This window comes from Mastigoproctus giganteus, chromosome 9 (genome assembly GCF_048544385.1).
Source record: "Mastigoproctus giganteus isolate SK-2022 chromosome 9, ASM4854438v1, whole genome shotgun sequence".
Lineage (NCBI taxonomy): Eukaryota > Metazoa > Arthropoda > Arachnida > Uropygi > Thelyphonidae > Mastigoproctus > Mastigoproctus giganteus.
In genome coordinates this window covers 166,852,660-166,875,790 of record NC_143583.1, presented here as the reverse complement: position 1 = coordinate 166,875,790, position 23,131 = coordinate 166,852,660, and the positions used below count along the sequence as shown (strand labels likewise).

The 23,131-nt window shown below is 37.4% G+C and overlaps 1 protein-coding gene across 2 annotated transcripts in view; it reads left to right on the top strand.

Moving 5' to 3' along the window:
* LOC150080870 (flotillin-1-like) overlaps window positions 1-23,131 on the top strand; it is a 321,558-nt gene that overhangs the window by 104,207 nt on the left and 194,220 nt on the right. For both annotated transcript variants that reach the window (XM_090380967.1, XM_090380968.1), the window contains exon 5: window positions 4,122-4,241. In XM_090380967.1, the coding sequence (XP_090237093.1) occupies window positions 4,122-4,241 (120 nt within the window). The remainder of the gene's footprint in view (window positions 1-4,121; window positions 4,242-23,131) is intronic.

Below are 23,131 nucleotides of genomic sequence, written 5' to 3'. Positions count from 1 at the left end.
TACAAATATATACTCATGGATTGAAATCTGTTACATGCATAGGTGCTGCAGTGGTTGTACCAACTTGCATTATGTCTGAATCTCTTTTGTCTAGTTGCAGTATTTGTACTGCAGCACTTCATGCAATCAAAGTGGCATCTAGTAACATGCCTGATCAAGAGATTATAATATGTATTGATTCACTGAGTGCAGTAACTCTACAACACAAATATCTCTACTCTCACCCTGTTTTGAAAGAAATCAAAACACAGTTGATAAATTTCAGTGCAAAAGTGGTAATGTTTTGATGGATTCCTGGACATGCTGAAATCCAGAGAAATGAGAATTCTGATCAAGCAGCTAAAAATCTACTCAACCCTTTTTCTTCATCTGCTTTATGTGGACTACAAACAAACCCATTATACAACAGTCATATGTTTTTTTTTTTTTATGAAAAACCCAAACAAAAGGTAGTAGAACCTAGTACTTAGTACAGAGTGTGGGTTGAAGGTTGAGAAGTTGAAGATACTTGTTGACATTAGAATTGAATTTATGTAGATGATAATTTTCAGGAAATACTTGTGAATAGAGGTTGTTCCAGAAAATGGAAGTTGAAGGAATGATTGTTGTTGTTGTTATTTGGTTTTTAGGAGCATTAACAACTAAGGCCATATTGCTCCGGGAATATACAGTGGTCATTCCCTGACCTTTCCACATCCTCCGTATTTGATGGTGACGGGCTTGAACCCTGGTCTAATCAAGAAGCGTGTGCTATGCGCTGCTGCTCCTTCCCACCTGGCTATGGAGGTGCCTTTGAAGGAATGATGAAGAAGAAAAGTTGGTTCTGTGAAATTGAAGTTGGACAGTAACTGATTGTAGCACATGATTGGGCTGGTTTGGAAGAGAGAGGGTTGGGGAATTACAGAAGCCACTTCAGAAGAACAGTGCCCATGGAACTATCTATAGAAAACGTGTGCAGCAGAAACAGTCTATCAGACAGAGTGGAAATACTTAGTAAGAGATGTGCCATTAATTAACCAGACTACCTTTGAATAGCATCTAGGAGCCTGAGAAAGGTTTTGAGGGCACCACCCCAGATGTGGTAAGGCAGATTTGTTCAGAGTAAGTAGTTGTTTAGAAGAAAAGTAACACCAACAGCGAAAGAGAAAACCCAGTTTTTTAGATACAGAGGAAGCAATATTTGTGATGTGCTTATGGCAAGAGAATTCAGAAATAAGGGAAATTATTAATAGAGATACCTGATCTTGTCTAGAAATATGTCTAGTTAAAGATGAGCATAGAAGCAGAAGAATCCTTTTTTTGAGAGATAAGATAGGGCTAAGTTATCTCTGCCCTACTGAAGAATTACCTGGAGATCAGCATTGGAGGGATTTGTAGATATTTGAGAAGTTGAAGCTGTTTGTGCAGGGCAAAGATTCTTAAACTGAATGTGGAATGCAATGTGCTATCATCAGCAAAACTGTGGATAGGATTTCTAGTCAATGGAAGAAGCTCATTAATGTAGAAGAGGAAGAGTGGGAGAAAGACCTGAATCTTGGGGAACACCATCATTAGTGGAGAAGGCAGAAGACAGTCATTTACTATCACCTGCAGTGAGTGGTCAGAGAGAGAGAGAAAACTGAATACCCAATTACAAAAAAAAACAGTTGGCAATCCATAAGATGGAAGCTTATTTAAGAGACTCTTATGCTAAACACGATAATTTGAAATGTCAAGAGCAACTGCTTGAGTTTCACCAAACTTTTCCATTGAATTTGTCCATAGATGGATAACAAGCTAGTTTATCACCAGTGGATAAATACTGACAGAATCCATATTGGTGATTATTGGTTGGATAGTAGGTTTCAAATAGTTTAGGTGTTGATGTGTAATGGATTTCTCCATTACTTTAGATAGAGTAGAAGTAAGTGCAGTGGGATGATAATTGAATGGAAGGGATTTGTTCCCTTTTTAGGAAATGGCTGGATATGAGCACATTTCCAAGCAGAAGGAAACACATCAGTAGAATAAGAAAGTGGAAAAAGGCGAAAGGAGTCCATAGATTTCTTGGAATCAAGATTTTGCGAAATTTGACATCCTTTTGAGAGAAGACCACAAGAGGCATTGAATGGCATGTGCTGGGAATAGTAGGAGGTGGTTTACCAAGATCATCAATACAAAAGTTAGAAGCAAAGAAGGATGCTAGCAGGTGGGCTTTATCTTTTGCTGAAATAGCAATAGAATCATCGGGTTTTAACAGAGGTGGATGTAGAGATGGGTAAAAGTTGTGGCCAATATCTGTGGCAAGAGACCAGAATTCTCGAGTACCATTTAGATAAGAAGTGAGTTTTCTACTCCTTTACTTTTAAAAATCATTTTGGACTGATTACAATTGTTTCAAACAGAACCTGGAGATTTGAATGCAAGCCAATTGCAAGCAACATTCTTACGTTGAACATCCTTTATTTCATTTATTGGAAAACCAAGTTTAGGTAAAGGACAAGATTTTAAGATGGACTTAAGGAACAAAGAATTTCATTCCTACAAGAAACATTTCACTTCCTTGATCTGAGCAAATATTGAAACAATAATCCAACTAAGGAAAAGAAGAATAGAAATCTCACAGATCATCCCACTTTGCATTCTTGTAATACTAAACAACCTGAAGCTGAGAATGGCCACGAGAGAAAGGCTCTGTTTGAGAAGAGACCATCACTAAGTTGTGATCTGAAGTGCCGAGAGAACAACTTATCTTGACTGTGTACTTGGAAGGGCTGTTCGTGAGAAAAAGATCAAGTCTGTTGGCTGTGTGGTTAGTCTTGTCTGGTGTTCTGATAGGTACATGCACAGTCTGTGTGAGGTCATTAGTAATTGCCAAAGCTTGAGCATCTCGAGTAACTGGGTCCTTTTGACTAGAAAATGGAAGCCAGCTGGAGTTGTGAATATTAAAATCACCATGGAAAATTATCTCACTGTTAGGAAAGTTGGATTGGAGAAATTAAAGTTTAACGGAATGGAAATCAGAGTTCCATGACTAATGGTGGAGTTGGGAGAATGACAGAGGCAGCAGATATATTTGACAAAATAGGGTAGAGAGATTTTAAGCCAGAGAAGATTGAAAAAGAGGATATTCCAAATTACTAGGTCTCTGACAGTGAATATCAGAGCAGACATATGCATCAGTACCACTTTTGAAGCAAAAGGAATCATATACTGAATAATACTCTGAACAACACTGGACTTCTAGTTTCTGGTTAAACAGACAAGAAAAGGTTGTCTTTGAAAGGATATGCATTGGGCATGTCCATCTCACCCACCTTTACTTGTTGATGGGTGAGGATCCTCATCACCATTCTCATTGTCTCTTCCTACTGACGGTGAAACACATCCTCTTTGACTTGTCTCCAAAATCAGGTTGTTTGACTTGCAAATTTTAAGTTTCTTTTAACCCAACATTATTCATTAGAGCTGAGTTATATTCTTGGCGTGAAGCAAATCATTCGGACTTATTGTTTTCTAAATTAGATTCATTTATAGAAACATTTCTAACACATGGCCAGGAAAAATTATTTAATTTGTATAATAACTCTGATAGGCACAAGTTGCCCTTCTGCCAGAAAACCCAATTAAAACTAACAAAACCATTCCTACGTACTGTGATCTGGTGACCAACCTGCCACAAACTTTTCAGTGATGAAGAAACTATGGAAGATATTTTTCCTTTTTTACAGACAATTAATTACTGCCATTCCATCTAATTTTGCAACTATTTTTGAGCCCTTTAAATTTGTTTAATAATGATATGCTAAAAACTTTCTCAGTTCATTTTCCATTACAGAGATTTTGCTTTTTTTATCATCTGAACTGGCACAATATGGCCTTGGCTGTGCAACTAAATGCTAAACAAAACCAATACCCTCTTTTGAGATTTGTAACTATGTGCCAAAAATCTGAGAACAGGGCAAAAAACCATAACTGAGGTAATCAAATGTGATAAAGGTAAAGTTAAAATAGAAGAGAAGGATATTTTAGAGGTATAAAGTAAATTCTTTGAAAATATCTTTTAGCCAAAAAAATTAAGCATTTTCTGAATATCAATCAGTCTTAAAGGTAATGATTAAAAACCTCTTATTGTTTTTCAGGAAATATATAAAGATCGTAAGAAGTTTTCAAAGCAGGTATTTGAAGTTGCTTCTTCTGATTTGGTCAATATGGGTGTGACGGTTGTTTCTTACACAATTAAAGATATTGGGGATGATGAGGTATAATAGTTATTTAATTAATTAATTTGTTGTTAAATTAAATTTCAAATTTAATTAATTGGACATTCATTTAATGAATGTGGGAACTCACATTGGATGTTTCTAGTGTGAGTAAGATAAAAAAAAGCTAGAAAACCACTTTCTTTGTTAGGATATGATCTTTGGTAAATACGTAAATTGGGAAGTGTCTAAAATCAATAAATTTCATTGTAATTAATTATAGGCCAGTAAATGATGCTAATTTGAAAATTGAAAGATAAAAAAAATAGTAGAATGGTTAGGGTTGCAGTTGTTGCGATGATGCTTTTTTCTATATGCTGGTAGATATGGTTAATTTTTTTTTAAAATTTCTTAGAAAAATCGATGTAATAAATACTTACTGTTTAATTGGGAACTCACATTGGATGTTTCTAGTATGAGTAAGATAAAAAAAAAGCTAGAAAACCACTTTCTTTGTTAGGATATGATCTTTGGTAAATACGTAAATTGGGAAGTGTCTAAAATCAATAAATTTCATTGTAATTAATTATAGGCCAGTAAATGATGCTAATTTGAAAATTGAAAGATAAAAAAATAGTAGAATGGTTAGAGTTGCAGTTGTTGCGATGATACTTTTTTCTATATGCTGGTAGATATGGTTAATTTTTTTTTTAAATTTCTTAGACAAATCGATGTAATAAATACTTACTGTTTAATTTTGAAAATTTTATTAATAATTTACCTGCTTTCTTGCAATTTTTTTGCATTTTTAATTTCCCTTTCACCCATTTCCATTGTCATATTTAGTGTAATTCAATCTGTGCCTTTGTTAAAGCATAAACTTAGCTGCATGCTTGCTTTCCACTTTCAAACTTTTAGCATTAGTAGGCAGAATGATACAAGGAAGCAAGTTTGTACAGCATCAGCCATAAAAAAAAATAATAAATAAAATAAAACCTCTTATTCATTTGCATATCCCTTCTAATAATTTAGCTTATCTTTCTTTAAGTTTATTTAAGCTACCCACTTTTACAACGCCAGATATAAGTTTCTTCCAATAATCAGTTACTGTCTTGCTGAAGGCAAATTCTGCACATGTAACCTCTCATTTTTTTTTTTTCACACACGACTGTTGGATTATTGAACACCTACAACACTGTATTCAAAATTACATTTATTCATTGATAAATACATATTATAAAAGCAGTAATAAAAATTGTCAACACTGTATAATTAAAAAACTGTATATAAATAAAATATATTTACAGTTAAAATGCTGAAATCAGCTAAGTTAAAATATATTGGTAGCTTTTCATAATAGATATTATCATCTTCAATTGAAAAGGTAAAATCTGGCAAGTGTTTAAATAATAGTAGTGTTGCTGCATTATCACTGCAGTCACCCATGATTGCTGTGTGTACTGTATCATGTGATGTACCTCACCATCATGTTCAGGCTAAATTAGCACTCTCTCTCTCTCTCTTGAAGAAATAAAATAGTCTCCTTATTTTCAGCATTACACTAACAATCACTTAAATAATCCTCAGTAAAAAAATCACTTTACTTGATCAGGAGGAAAAGTAACCTTTCTTTTTTAATTTTATTTGTATATTATTACTAATCCACTTCCACTTGGTCACAAAGGTGGCACTGCTCTTGCCTCCATGTGGCGTTGCCGGTAATCTGGAGGGGGAAAAGGTCTCCCTTCCAGGGCAAAATGGAGCAAATAGTTCCAAAAACCTAGAGAAAACCACTAAGTGCACGGATGAAACCATGACAATGCAACAAGAAGAGCCTGGTTCTGAAACAGCAAAACATCAGACCACCTTAGATGGAATCTGAACTCTAACTTTCCTAATCATTCGTTCAACTTGAGAACAACTGATTACAAAACTCTCTCCATTCCTATGGAGAAATCCTTAGAAAGCACAGTAGGTACTCCCAAGACAGTTTGGTCTTTTAAGATCAGGAGACGTACTGGTTGAAGTTGTCACTGTCCAACAATCTGAGCAACTACAAAAACTAAAAATTTTGGTGGAACTTCCCTTGCTGTTTCACCACATTTCCCTGAACATGTCAAGAGGTGTCATCACTGAATGTGGCCTTACCAATCTGTCAGATGAACTGAAACAAAAAACTGCAAGATAAAGGCATCATCAGTGTAAGGCGAATTCTGACAAAGAAGGATGATATACTAGTTCCTACCCAGAATATAATCCTCACATTTGACAATTCCAAACCAACAACAGTGATCAAAGCAGGTTACCTTAACTACCGAGTTAAACCATACATCCCCAAACCCATTACACTGCTAAGTGCCAGAAGTTTGGCAGACAGTCTGCAGAGGAGCAGCTGGCTGTGCCATACGTGGATCCACTGCACACACTAGTACTGACTGCACAGCCACAACACTGAACTGTCTTAACTGTAAAGAAGTGCATTCGGCATATTTAAAGGAGTGTCCCCTTTGGAAACATGAAAAAAAGGTACAGCGATACAAAACTGATAAAGGGCCACAAGGATTTGCGGCCCTTTATCCTGCAAATCCTTTAATATGCTTCAAATGTCATAAATTCGGTCACTCCCAGACAGCATGCATGGAGATGCAATGTGTCCAAACTGTGGTTGCAAAACTTGTACTCAATCAGACTGCAAGGCACAAACTCCACAGTGTCCTAATTGTGGGGGCAAACATCCAGCATACTCTAAAGATTATGATCTCTGGAAGTTAGGGAAAAAAATACAAAAATATAAGAATGAAAATAAAGTATCGTACCAAGAAGCTAAAAAACAAGTTAAATTAAGCATGCCAAAAAGCACTTATGTTTTGGCTATCCACGCTTATCAATCAGTAGCATGCCACACAGAAGTGTCAGTCTCTTCAGACAAATCGATTGCAGACTGGACTCGATCAGTATTATTGACCCAGCCTACATCTAAACAACAGTCAGTAGACCAAGTAACAATATATACCACTCACAATTCCAGCTCAAAGCCTAACCTACTCTAAAGTAGCAGAAAAACTGCAAAGATCAGATCTTGTTGAGGTGAAGCAACCATACTCAATAAGCATGGATGTAGATGGTAAGACCAACCAAGAAGAACTTGAATTGCATCTTCAAATAGACCTCTGGGGTTGGGAATGTTCATGTTCACAATGACTGCACAATCCTACACCAACCATTATAAACTTTTATTAAATAAAATGAAATAAATTAGAGTTGTGTTGTATTAAGATAATAAAAATGAAATAAAATAAGTAAAATTACACCGGATAAAACTGATAAAATAAGATACCTGTCTGAACAATAAAAATATAAAATAAAACAATGTAGATAAAACACTGGATAATAGCAATAAAATACTGAAAAAAAAAGCAATAAAATATTGATGCTTTCAGAGGCATCTGCCTCCTTTTTTCAACAGTGAAGCTTACCATTTTTTTTTTTTTTTTTTTTTTGTTAGTTGTTGGCGCATTGGCTTCTGTGGCCATATTGCACCTCCCAAGATTTTTGCATTTTCTACTCTGATCCAAGTCTGAGGCGGGATTCGAACCTGCGACCTTTGGGTTGCCAGGCAGGCACTTTCGGCGAAGCTTACCATACAGTACATCCTTAAATATCAGTAGGCTCACGGTTCACAGAACGTGTTTCTACAGGAGCAGGGACCATATTCTCCCTATGTGCACTGGAACCAGAAATGGCTTGGGGTGTGTCAGGCAGAACCGTTCATCCCGTTCAAGAACCACATGGATTACATGCAGATGGCGATATATGCAGATGACGATAACGACGATTCGGGACACTCACTTTTTCCAGAAAAGACAAATCAAAAATTTGAACATTATAAACAACCCACTCATAAAAAGCAGATAGATTCATCTTACAAAACCAAATAATGGAACACATTATCCAATGGAACTGTAGATAATAATAATTTGCAGTAACATCGATTATATACATGAATTGATTCACCACTACAGACTTCTTGAAATGTGCTTACAGGAAACGGATTTGACAACTCAAGTCCCACTCTCAATCAAAAATTACACTATATTTAGACAAGACAGAGCTGACACTAATAGTACTCGTGGAGGAGTAGCTACACTCGTGAATTTAAGCATCTCCTCCAGACAGATCATCTCATTGCAAACCTCCTTATAAGCAGTTGCCACATGCATTGTAAATGATCTCTGATACTGGTTTCAATCTATCTTCCGCCTAATCATTCGTATAGTATTCAGGAAATCAAAAATCTCGTTTTTCATTTACTATCTCCATTTTGTTTACTAGGTGACTTTAATGTGCACCATCTGTTATGAGGTTTCCCTACCTCAGACAGACGAGATAAGTTGATTGGCAGACAAAATTTAACATTACTAAATATTGGCTCTCCTACCTATATCCATTTCCCTACAGATTCAGCATCTGCAATAGACCTTTCAATTTGCTCCCCAATTCTCTTTCCAAGTATAGAGTGGGTAACTTTAAATGATCCTTACAGCAGCGACCACCACTCATAATGTGCAAAATTGAGACATCCTATTCCTTCCCAACAGAAAATTCAATTGAATGGAAATTTTCACAGGTTGACTGGGCAAAATACAGTACACGCACATCATTTGAAAACTGTATCATCCTGTCCTGTTCCATCAACATTGTTACTGAACACATCACAAATCAAATGCTGGCATCTGCTGCAATTCTGCAATATCAAGTAAGAAATCGATGATAAATAAATTACTGGTGGAATGACGATTGCAACAATGCAAAAAAAAGAGAAAAAAACAAAGCATGGAACCTATTCCTCAAGCATCCAACCACCTCCAATCTTGTTAATTATAAATGTCTTAGAGCAAAAGGTCATCATATTAGATGTAAAGCAAAAAAAAAAAAAGTTGGATTAAATTTGCCTCTTCAGTCAATAAAGATACTAATATAAGATTGATCTGGAGAAAAATAAAATATTTAAACAATAAATTTCCACCTTTATCCACCCCACTACTGAACTGGAATGGAGAGGAGCTATCCACTCCTACAGAAATATCAAATGGACTGGGAATCACATTTTCCCAATTGTCTTCAAATGCTTATGATCAACCATTTCAAAAAATTAAAACCCTAACAGAGAAACTGAATTTCACTGACACTTGTGCCTTGCCTTATAACTGGGAAGGAGCAGCAGTGCGTAGCACACGCTTCTTGATTAGACCGGGGTTTGAGCCCGTCACCACCAAATATGGAGGATGCGGAAAGGTCAGGGAATGACCACTGCATATCCCGAAGCAATATGGCCTTAGTTGCTAATGCTCCTAAAAACCAAAAAACAACAACATATAACCAACCACTTACCATGCTTGAACTGCAGCAATCTCTTAACAACTCAAGAAACAGTGCTGCTGGCCCTGATGGGATATACTATGCAGCGATCCAAAATTTAGATAAAAATTCACTTTCTTCACTGCTGATGTTTTTCAATTGAATCTGGCAACTCCGTGGGCAGGAGCAGCAGTGCGTAGCACACGCTTCTTGATTAGACTGGGGTTCGAGTCTGTCGCCACCAAATACGGAGAATGTAGAAAGGTCAGGGAATGACCACCGCATATTCCGGAGCAGTATGGCCTTAGTTGCTAATGCTCCTAAAAACCAAACAACAACAACATCAATTGAATCTTCTCTGAACATACCTACCTAAGTTCCTGGCATCATTCTTATGTATGGGGATTCGCAAAACCCGGTAAAGACCACTCTGTTCCTCAAAACTACAGGCTGATATCAATTACCAGCTGTCTGAGCAGAACCCTCGAGAAAATTATACATTGCTGTCTCACTTGGTTCCCAAAACTCGATTAACAACAATCAGTTTGATTCCGAAAAAATTGATCATCGTTGGATCTCGTGATTAACGCTACCATCAGAAATGCTTTCATCAAAAAGGAACATTTTGTCACAGTCTGTCTTGACATTGGGAAAGCTTTTGACACCATGTGGCATTTTGGCATCTTAAAGGATCTACATTCTCTTGGCCTGAAGGGTGATTTGCCATATTTTAAACAAAAATTTCCTGCAACAAAGATCCTTTCAAGTTTGTTATTGGGGAACTCTCTCTCTAAAAACTTTGTCCAAGAAGAAGGAATCCCGCAGTGTTTTGTTCTTAGTGCCACCTTGTTTGCAATTAGAATGAATCACATCACTGAATTAATTCATACCTATAGGCCGATGATCTCACAATTTCCTGTCATTCTCAAAACATCTACATTGAGCGACAACTGCAAATATCAATTAATTGCATCCACACATGGATGAGACAAAACGGCTACAGACTATCCAGTCAGAAATCTACCGCCATCCACTTCTCTACAAGACGTAAAATTCATTCTGAACCTGAATTCCACTTGAATAGCAATTCTCATCCAATAGCTAATAGTATTCGTTTACTAGGTTTAATTTTTGACAGAAAGTTAAACTACCAAAAGCATATTGAACATCTCTGGACTGCTTGTCAAAAAAAAACTACATACTCAGGGTCATCATTTACAAACTGTGGAGCAGATCGTTACAGCTTGCTTCAATTATTTAGATCCCTAATCAGATCCACCTAGACTGTGGCACGCCTGTCTTCGATTCTACTAGGGAGAGAGTTTTATCTCGCCTTAGCCCTATTCAACATTCAGCTCTTAGGGCAGCTCTAGGTGCTTTAGTGCAAAGTTTGTATGTTGAAGCCCATGAAGGTCCTCTAAATATCAGGAGAAAAATGTTATTACTAAACTATGCAACCAAGATCCAAAGCCAGGTGACCCATCCTAATTTGTCAATTCTTTATGATCCACATCCACAGTTTATTACCTTTTATAGAAACAAACCACAGGCAATTTGGCCTGCTGGTATTAGGCTAAAAGAACTAGCAGAAGATTGGGGCATATTCACTTTGATAAAGTCCTCCAAGATCCTGTAGATCCTGATCCTCCGTGGTCTGTCATCATGCCATCTTGTGACAATTATTTTCACTAGTGGAGAAGATGCTCTCTATCAGACATTAACATCCAACAGCTGCACATTGCTCATATTCAAAATTATCCTGACTTTGCTAAAATATATATTGATGGATTGAAATCTGAAAGTGGATTGGGTGCTGCAGTGGTAATCCCTGATACTACCATTTCTCTGTCTCTTCCCACAGAATGTAGTAGTTACACCACTGAATTATATGCCATAAAGCTTGCTCTAGAAAATATTTTCCATCTGTCAATCCAAAAGAGCATAATATACACTGACTCGCAAAGTTCTTATTAGCCATGCAAAACACTTCTCCACCTACTCATCCATTAATAAAGCTCACCAGGACAGAATTGATTTGTCTCAGAGAACATCAGCAAAAGGTTGCGTTCTGCTGGGTTCCTGGCCATACTGGAATACCAGGAAGTCTCTAGAGCAAAGTTTCCAGCATCCCCCTCCTCCCATATTTCTCCTTCAACCCATGCACAGTACTAAGTACTGTAAGTTTTGATACCTTTCGTGTTTGGGGTTTTCATAAAAAAAAAAAAGAAAAGAAAAAAAGAAATCTCAAATGATGCTGCCAAACATCCATCCAGCACAGCCCAGTGAATTGCCTAGTGCCATTTACAGATTATAAAATGAATATTCAAAGTATATGTAAAGGTTGGTGGACACTTCAATGGCAAACCAAATTCACAATAAGCTTCTTCAAATTAAACCTGTACCAAAATTATGGTCTTCCAGCTTTATTACAAACAGACAAAAAGAAGTAATTTTAGCCAGAACCCAAATTGTCCATGCTCATTTAATCTATCTGTTCCTTTTGTCGGGAAATAACCTTCCTCAGTTTAATCATTGCCACACTCCACTCTTAGTCACCACTTATACTTCTGGAATGTACTCTGTATAATAATGCTTGTTTAGTCTCTTTCAGTTCTCTAGCAAACTTAAAGGAACTTTTGTCACTTAGCCATATCGTAGGCGAAAAATCAAATCTCACAGAATTTTTTCCTTCCTAAAACAAATAGAATTATATAACCGCTTCTGACTGCTTCTACAGCAACCAACACCGGCAGTATGAATCACTTTGATAGGTGCAATATGACCTTAGTAGCCATTGCACTAAAAATCCCTTCAACAATAATAAATCACTAGCTGAATGGGCAGGGTCAGTATTGTCCACAGTACTAACACACCAAATGACAAGAAAGCAAAGCTATAAATATGCTGATTACTGTACAACCAGATGCCATTCCACAACAGAATACTGTAGTATCTGCCACTCCTGACTCAAATCAGACAGACTTCATGAACTCAGAAGGTAATTTACGCCAAGATGAACAGGTTTTAGTACTGTTCACAGACGAGGAGATAGATATAGGGAAACCTCATTTCCCAAAGAAGGAGAAAGGTAAACTTGAATGATGTAAACCTTCCGTCCCTTGAAAACAAATAGAGGGCTCCATTAAACCCAAATACAACCACTCCCCGACTTACGTAAAGGTTGCATTCCGCGGAACTCTACATAAGTTGAATTTTACGTAAGTTGGAATTTCCCTAAATGCTTATGCACAACTCGCAACTAAAGGTAAAAAGGTAAACTGAAGCCATTATCAACCCACTGCAGGATGGAAGCCTCCTCAACAATTCATGTTGAGGAAATGAACCACAATCTGCCACGCTGGTCCAATGCAGGTTGGCAGATCAACTGTATTTAGCAGTGAGGGGCTTGAACCCCATTCTACTTAAAGAACTTGTGCTACCTCACTCCCACTCCTGATCACTGGGCTATGCTGAATTTTATTGAAGCAAAAAAGAAATGTTCGACTAACGTATAAATAGAATTATTTATTCAATTTTTTTATCTCATGTGCAGAAAAAATTACAAAAGTATACAAAAATTTCAAAATTATAAAATGAGAGAGGCGACAGGCATAACATCAGCAAGTTTTACCTTTCAAGCATCATTGCCAGAATTAACTCCTCAGCTGATAAGCACGTTGTTGCGGAAGTTGATGTTTGTTGAGATTTAGAAGGGGTTGTTCCTTTGTTCCAACACATCACAGAATTTCTCTGCAGCTGCAGAATTGGCACTGGCAAATTCACCAACTGAATACTTTAATGTTTTGGAAACCAGCGTGATTGTGGCAAGTTTGTGGCAAGCAACCACCTGTTGCTTGCCACAAACTTGGCTTGGGGTTTGCTGTACTTATCCTTAATATCTTCATAAATACTTGTTGCTTTTGCTTGAATGGCCATTGTACTCAGGAGCACTTGCTTCTGAATCTGATTTTCCATCCATATTATTAATAGCTTTTCCATCTTCGCTATAGCACTTAGATCTTAAATGCATTGATCCTTTAACATGTTCTTTTATATGCGCACTGTCCCTTAAAATAGTATTCAGCGAGACCTATTCCATGTTGACAAACTATCCTACTTCGTACTTCTTAATTAATCATCTTCATTTTTTGGTGCCTCCGTAGCCAGGTGGGCAGGAGCAGCAGTGCGTTGCACATGCTTCTTGATTAGACCGGGGTTCGAGCCCGCGACCACCAAATACGGAGGATGCGGAAAGATCCGGGAATGACCACCGCATATCCCGGAGCAATATGGCCTTAGTTGCTAATGCTCCTAAAAACCAAACAACAACAACTTTAGCAACAATATTTTTGTTTTTGACTTAGATATTGTTAATTTGTGGAAGTCATACCAAGCACTCAGATCTTTTATTATTTAATTAGATCATTGTTCAGCTGATCTAATAGCTGGTCTAATTTCTGAATTCCAGCTAGACTTAACCATAAAAGATATATTTTTAAAATAATTCACTATGATGTTATAAAGCTGATGGCCGCATTTTATGAGGTGAAGCAGCATCCCAAGAGTATCAAAAGTCCCTTCAAAATCAAAGAAAATGCCAAGAAATACTTAGCATTTGAATCTCTAATCAATTTAACAAAAGATTTTAAAGCATCCTCTGTACCACAACCAGAAGTGAAGCTATGTTCAGAATTCCAAATTTTCTTGTGTATATTGAAATATTCGCTGCAAAAGCATGTGTTTATAGACCTTGCCCAAACCTAGAAGAAGAGCAATTGGTTGATAAGAGGAGGGGCTCAGTTTGAGATTTCTCAGGTGATTTCAAAATGATCCTAAGAAGAGCATCCTTCCAAGGCAAGGGAAAAATTCCTTTGTGCAGGCATTTGTTTAAAGTGTTCTGGAAGCCGTTTGAAGAAATGCTAAATAACTTCATCTTCAATGAGGTCCATACCAGGACACCTGTTATTACGAATTTTGCTAACAGCTAAATTGAGATCTTCCATTGAAAAAGGTTCCTCTTAGATATCACTAACATAACCACAATTTAAAGGATGAGTAGTATCAGAATGCTCAACTTCATCCACATGATAAGGAGATCCATTGACTAAGTGATCAAGTATAACATTAACACTGCCCAGCCAATCTAGAGTTTCAGAGTCTCCACAATGCATGGAACTTATCACATCCCCAGATGGCCTTAATATGTTGAAACACAACTTATAAACAATACCCCATGGGTATTGTTTATGCATCATATTTCCTTTTAGTTCCGTGCATCATATTTCCTTTTAGCTATTAAATGGGTGTATTTTCTTTTGAACAATTGATATTCAGTTTTTAACCTAGCAGTAGATTCTTCATTATCTCACAATTTCTGATGTTGGAACCTCTTACATGCTTTGTTGATCTCCTTCTGGAGATCACTACGATCAGAAGACCACCGCTTGACCGGAACACGTCTATTTTGCTTTAATTTCAACGATTCCCTTGAGGCATCAAGCAATTTCTGCTGCAATAACTGAACCATATCAAATGCATTAATTGTATCTAACTCATTTAACTCTTTTCACCAAAAATCGTCCTTACAAATCTGTTGAACTTATCCCAGTCAGCGTGCTTGATTGTGAATCTTCGAAGTTGTAACTAATGAGGCTTAATAAATCTATATTAATTGCTGTTATCCAATCTGGTTTAAACTTGCCAATTAGAAATTAAACTGAATGCTGTACTATTGGCTAACGTTATATCTATGTTAGATTCACCATTAATATGAGTAGTTAAAAGCATTGGTTCATTACCAGGCTTATTAATGATCTCAAGTTTTGATGAGGATATCAGCTCTTCCAATAACCTACCTCTGGCATCTGTAAATGTAGAATACCATAAAAGATTTTTCGCATTTGAATCCATATAGATAATTACTTTTCTACCTTTCAATATGAATAACACCTCTTCTGAGTAGCTAAGAGAGAAATTTAGGTCTGCATCAGGCTGACAATACATAGATATAATAAAAAATTTCCCCCAACTAGCTTCAATGCCAACAAAGACTGCATATGATGTATATAAGGAATCAATTCCAGTCACAACCAGATAAGAGCTGAAAATCAGTATAGCAGCCCTCAGTTTGTCACAGTTCTTTGAGACAATTCTAATAGATTGAGGATATCCAGTTAGGTGATCCCCTATAAACATAGGGTTCCTGAACAAAAAGTGTCAATCCTTTCACATTCACAAACTAATCTTAGTTCATCCACTACAGATCTTGCGTGCTGCGCTTTAATTTGGAGAATCTTGAAGTGACCATACATTATTTTCATGGTTAAGAGTGCTATTGCTCATTAACGTCAAGTGCAAAATGCATTCTTTCAGTGCAGATATGTATTCAGGACACTTATCTCTAACTGAATGAGCAGTAGATCTATCTTTGGTACAACAATTGGAACAACACTGAGCTTGTTTTTAATTTTTTTCAGAATTTAAAATTATGACCTGTCATGCCACAATGACTGCAAACTGGCCTGTCACTTCTACATGCCTTAGAAGTGCACCTGTGCCTCTGACAATTATGGCATAGAGTAACTAAATGAAATTCCTTGAACCTTTAGGACATCACTCCAATAAAGATTCTTGTTTGCTTATCAAGAAACTTAACTCTACAGGATATTTCCAAGATCCAGTTAATTCCGTTTTTGTTTTCATTAGAAAAACGTCAGGGCACCCTATTTGGGAGGAGAATGCACTGAGAACTGTAGGTCAATGTGTGTATATTCCCACACTGGCCAGGCCAGCTGTAGCCGGTGTTAGCTTATCCCATGCTGCATCCTAAAGTGGCACAGTTTCAGCAAGCAGGGGGGGGAGGTTTCCAGATGGTTACCCCTGCATAGTCTGATTGGTGGGAGCCTGCCAGAACTGCACACACACACACACACACACACAAGTCATCCATCTCAAGTGTACATCTATTATGCTAACAATTATGCAAATTATGCATTTTTTTTTTTTAAGGCTACACACGCACACAACACCCACTCACACATTTGCCATGTTGCATTCAACCTCATATATTCAAACAAGAATCCTAAAGGGAGAACTACTTTATTTTTTTTTAGAAACAATCAACAGCACATTCACTTGGTCATCGCACAGTTTTAACACATCCATACAGTTTTAACTTGAGCAGGGACAAAAAAAAATTTTTTTTTTCAAATACATATATCATGATAGCAAAACTTACTGAACTGACCCTCAAATCACTGTTACTCCTCTACAACAGAATATTCAAAGAAAACGCTTTCCTTGATATGTCACTGTGCTTGTGTTTTGGCATTTCCAAAACCAGGAAAAGGTCCTACAAATCCGTAACATCATTGACCTATTGTACTCACCATCTATACGAGCAAGGTCATGGAAAAAATGATTGACACCTGGCTATTCTGGTTTCTAGCTTGAATTGACCTCCAAAATCCAGAGAAATGTGGCTTCCGTGAAGGTAGATCCACTCTTGAACTTTTGATTAAGACCGAAATAAACATCAGTGACACCTTTTTATGGAAAGATCACCTTGCCATGGTCTTCTTTGACATTGAAAAAGCCTTTGACACCGCTTGGAGATATGGTATAATGCAAAACCTTATACAATCTGGGATTATGTGGGTACTTACCACAGTTTATCAGAAATTACCTACATCACCACTCATTTCAAGATAGAGTTCATAACCACTTATCTTCAGAGTTTATCCAGGAAGAAATTTCTCACAAGGAACAGTGCTAAGTGCCACCCTCTTTAATATAATAATGAATTTAATGACACAGGACCTATCACAAGCTGTATCCACTTCCCTGTATGCCGATGACTTCAGTATTGCTTGACATTCGCCTAATATGCGAATAGTAGAAAGACAGTTGCAAGGTGCCATAAACAAACTAGCTAAATTGTCCCAAAACAATGGATTTTGCTTCTAGCACTAAAAAAACATTGGGATGCATTTCTGTAGGAATCATAATCTATATTCACACCCGGAAATTTGACTAGAAAATCAAATTGTACTGGTGGTCTGTAGTGTCCGCTCTTAGTGTGATATTTGACCAAAAACTTGCCTTCCTTGAACGTATAAAAACACTCTGGATAACCTGTCTTAAAAAGCTAAAAATCTCAAGAATTCTATACAATCACATCTAGTGATTAATACAATCACTAGATGTGATTGTATTAATGCATAGTACATTTGTACTATGCATTAATACAATCACATCTAGACTACGGTTCTGTAGTCTATAGCTCTGTTAGACTAAGTGCTTTATGTTGGCTTGATTCTGTACACCACAGTGCTCTTCATCTTGCAGTGGGGAGAATAACATGCATCACTGGTTCAGACAACCCCAGGGCCTGGCAACCCAAAAGTCGCGGGTTTGAATCCCGCCTCGGGCTTGGATCAGAGTAAAATGCAAAAACTTTGGGAGGTGCATTATGGCCACAGAAGCCGATTCCTGAGCTGGATATCATCATTCTTCTCTTTCTTGGTGTCTCTCTCTCTCTCTCTCTCTCTCTCTCAGGGTAACTCAGAATTTTTTTTGCAGAAAAAGCCTCAGGCTTCCTTGCACCATATGGATGATAATAATGATGAGCTTATACACTGAGGCACATGAAACCTCCTTGCAGCCACACAGACAAATGCTTTTATTAAACGATGCAGCAAAACTCTAAGGGCATCCAAACCACCCCCACTTGGAATGACCTTTTCTCTCCTAAATGGGAAACCTGTACAGAGTTTATCTATCTATAAACCCACCAACTGGGATACGTCTTTGCTCACTGCAGGCTGACTAGCAATTTGACCTTAGTAAGATACAGCCTACTGCCTCTCATACAAACCTCATGGACTTATATACTGTTGGGTGACCTTTCATTCACAGTCTGGGGAAGATGTACCTTGTCCCAACAGAACATACTGCAAATACGTGCCGCACTGAGAACTCAGAATGGCCAGTACACATCAATCTACACATAGCGTCTAAAACTTACAATCATGTTGGTGCAGCAACATTATTTCTCAACATTACCATATCCAATAAACTCCCTGCTGAATGTAGCAGCAGTACATATATCTACATATCCTTAAATTACACACTCTGAACAACCATATTGCACAGTGTTATATATGCAGCCTCCATTATTACTATCTAAATAGCAGAATATGAAAAATGGTAACCCCTTACTTAGATAGACCTTGAATACTCTAAGTTAAATGTTGAACCAGAAGAATCAACAAGTTCTCTTTTGTTGGATCCAACAAAATACTGATGACAATAGAAGTCCATCTGCAAAAATGTGAACTTGTGTTTTTGCTTGCAGAAGACATCTAAATGCAACTGAAGATCTTTGTATAATTATCATCCATAAGTATAGAATTATTATTATTAGCCATATGGTGCAAAGAAGCCTGAGGCTTATGCTGCACCAGCCAAAAAAAAAAAAAAAAAAACTTAATTGAAGGGAAGTGGTAATTTCATTACCAAGTGAGACACATTGTCTTCCTTATAGGTTATCTTAGTGGTAGATTGATAAGACTGGAAAATGTCTCTTAACATCTGGTAGTGTTTGACATCGCTGCCATCGGTTAGGAGCCTAGCAGTGACTTAGAGATGTACATCACAGAAAATAATGCCCATGCAATTGCAATTCCAAAAATATCTACCTTGTGTTCACCATTTCCCAAACTGTGGTAGAATGCACAGCAGCAAAACAAGGTTGAAAATAAAGCTTGTGGAATATTCCAAAGATATCTAACCTCTTAGTCTTTAAATATGGATACACCAAAGCACCATGTTTTTACATGATACATGAGTGCAATAGACCTTTCAATGTGTTCTTCCTCTATATATATCAATATGGAGTAGTCGGTTCTTGAAATTCCACTAAAAAGTAATCATCTACCGATCCTCTGCAAGCTGCAAACACTGGTAAACTTCACTTAAATGCATTGCACCACTTGGAAATTTTGCAGGGAACACTGAAACGAATATATACCTCTCATGTCCAGTTTGATGGTGAAATAGTCCAATCCCAGCACATAGATAATGTCACAGAATATATAGAATATACAGAATACTAATCAAATATTGTAAGCTGCTACCTATGCTATACCAAAATCTTTGCAGCGGAAGTACAAAAACAGTAATTGCTGGTGGAATCAGGATTGTACGCAAACTAAACATTAAAAAAAATATAGATTGGAATTTGTTTCACAAATCCGCACAATTAATAAACTAATTAGCTTTAAAAGATTGAAAGCCAAGTTCCTCCAAATAAGAAGTAAAGCAAAATAAGATTCTTGGATTAGCTTTTCTTCAAGTATAAACAAGGACATGGATACCAGACTCATCTGACAGAAAATGCAAACACTTAATGCACTAACGTAACTCTTTTTCGGACCCGGAGGCAAAGAACATATTCGGCCCCTACTTAATTAATGAAAATTGCAAAAACAGGAGACAACCAAAGACACTGGGCCTCTAATGGGCCCGGAGGCAATTGCCTTGCCTGCCTACACGGTAGCTACGTCACTGACATAATGGCAAATGTGTGCAGTCTCTAGAAGGGAAGGAGTTGTCTTCTCCAGAATTTGCCAGTATATCAGCAGTATCCACCTACAACCCGATTTTTCAGCAAATTAAAGAATATTCAGAACAGCATAAGATCAATTTTTCTACGATAGTTTCGCACCCATACAACCAGCCATTCACATTAACAGAACTTTTAGGCTCTCTTAATAAAACATCCAGTAGTGCTGCTGGTCCAGATGGTATCTACTATGTAATGATAAAGCGACTAAACAACAGAGCAAAAAGAATGTTGCTAAAACATTACAATCGAATATTTTTAGAAAATACTTATCCAAACCCTGGCATCACTCAATTGTACTAGACTTCCCAAAACCAGGAAAGGATTGCACATATCTGTTATACAACTTAGACAACTTAATTTTGCTACTCATATAGCTTATCTTTGGAAGGCTTGCCTTAAAAAACTGAACGTACTAAGAGCTGTCTATGCTGTCTTTGGTGCAGATAGAAACTACCCTCTTACATCTCTATAGAACTTTAGTAAGATCGTGCTTGGATTATGGGCCACCTATCTAGGACTCCATTAGGATTAGGATAGCTGTGGGAGCCTTCAGAACATCTCTAATCTACAGCTTGTATATTGAGGCAAATAAACCCTGCTATATATTAGGAGAAATCCTTATTGTGTGACTATGCAGCAAAGACTGAGTGTTCCATCTCACCCCAGCTGGCAGTATCTGTTTGACCCTCAGTATGCCCTGGTATACCACAATAAATCTAATGAAAATCGTCCCACAGGTCTTCGATTGCAAGAGCTCATGCTCAGTTGAGACATTAACTTCCAGCATATCTTCCAAGATGTTGCTATCCTGAAATTCCCTGGACTTGATTCTCATCTCTTTGTGACAATTTCTTTATAAGATGGGAAAAATCTTCCTTAGAAAACACCAGCTTTCAGCAGCTATAAAAAGCACATTCCTTGGAAAACTCATATAAAGTACATATCTGTACTGATGACTCTGAAACAGATTCAGCTATAGGTGCTGCAGAAGTTTCTTCTACCTTCTCAGTAGCTGTATCTCTTCCTACTGAATGCAGTATCTATACTTCAGAATTGTTCACAATAAAACTAGCTTTAAGTAACATAAATAAATGCCATATCAAGCAAAGTCTGATATGTATAGACTTAAGTGCAATCACTGCCATTCAGTCTACTTTCCCCCCATCCTATTCTTAAAGAGATCTGATCTAAATTATGTCACTATCAAACAGCCAACCAGAAGGTTACCTACTGCTGGATCCCTGGTGATATCGGCATCCCAGGTAATGTCGAGCAGATGACGCTGCTAAGCATCTCGACACTGGATGATCTTCCTCTCAACTGAATGTGCCCTATACCGACTATAAATCCATTATAAAAACAACATGCAGGAACAATGATCCCAACTCTGGCAAACTCAAGTTGATAATAAACTGATGCAGATAAAAAAAAGAAGAGCCACAGCTGGTGGGGACAGCTAGTTTCAGGAGAAGCAGATGAGAAGTGATCTTGACAAGACACCACATTGGTCATTCCTATCCAACTATAGGGTGCTGTTTTTGCTTATGGGAGAGAATTGTCCATAAGCTGCCATTTGCAGCTAACAATAAAGCATATTCTCATTGAATGTCCCCAACATTTACCTATCCGAAAATCCAGCTTTAGCTTTCTGTCTGCTCCTTGCTTTCAACTCTACAGTTGTCAGTGCATTTTTATTTTTACATTAAAATTTTATCCTGTTTTATTTTAATTATCTTAAAGTTTTGGTCATATATGGTTTGTGTATTCAATTGCATTTAGTATGAGTCTTTGCTGTGCCCACCAATGAATTAGTTAAATTCCAGCAAGGATTGAAACCCAGGTGTGGGTAGTGGCCCACACTTTAAATGAAATGGCAATATATGAGAGGTGATCATTTAATTCGCAGACTGGTGCAAGATTTTATATTTACAGTGTGAACTTTCCATAACTGCTGCTAGTGGTGCTCTCCCTGATTGCTACTGAGCAGACTGTGTGTGTGTATGATAGTACTTGTCAAGCTAGTGTTTTGTGAAGAGTTTTTTTAGCCGAGTGTCACTGACTATCATTTTGAAGCAACTATCATGTTGGACATACAGATTGAACAGCAATATGTTATTCGTTATTATGTCAGACATCGGAAACAGTTAAAGAGATGAATGAAGCATATGGTAATGAGTGTCTTGGTGGGATGGCCATATTCTGGTGTGTGTCCCCCCCCCCCCCACGTTTCACGCTTTTGAGAGGCAATGGCCTTCATGTAGCTTTTCCTCAATGAAGAATACTGCTGGTAAAAACTATTAACGTCGGTTTGGGGCCAGTCTCTATGCCTTTGGTAATACCTATGGGGCTCGATGAACTTGCCTTCTTAACTGGGATAACTCCTGCGTCCACCATGAACATGTCTTCTGATTAACCCTCTTTTTTTCTAGAAGACTTATATGATGCTTTGATTATAGTTCACTTGATGAGAAATAAGTGAGGTTTCAAAAGAAGCAAGTTTCTGTTCGTCAAGAAACTTTGACTCTTCCAGAAAAATGGAAGAGTCAAAAGCATTCCAGTCAGTGTTTCTGATGGAAAATCTTATTAATTACGGCTGTGAGAAAGTGTATGAAGATGGAACGGCAGAATCAGGGGAAAGCACATAATAGATGACTCTGTGGTCACTGGTACACCAGTCCATATACACAGTCCAGTCAGTAAGCTGCAAATCAAAGTGAGAGTTTGTCATTGTTATATCTATATTAGATTCTCCTGCATAACTTGAGAAAGTATGAGGGTGATTAGGCTTGTTGTGAATTGAAACACAGTGATTAATTATGAACTCCTCCAAGAAGGCCGCGTGCATCTGTAGAACAGCTGTGCAAAAAATTTGATTTTGCTTTGATGTCACATGAGATCAAAATATTACTGTTTGGTCCCAAAGTATTTATCACAGTCTCAAGGTGAGCAAGATAGTAATTAATGT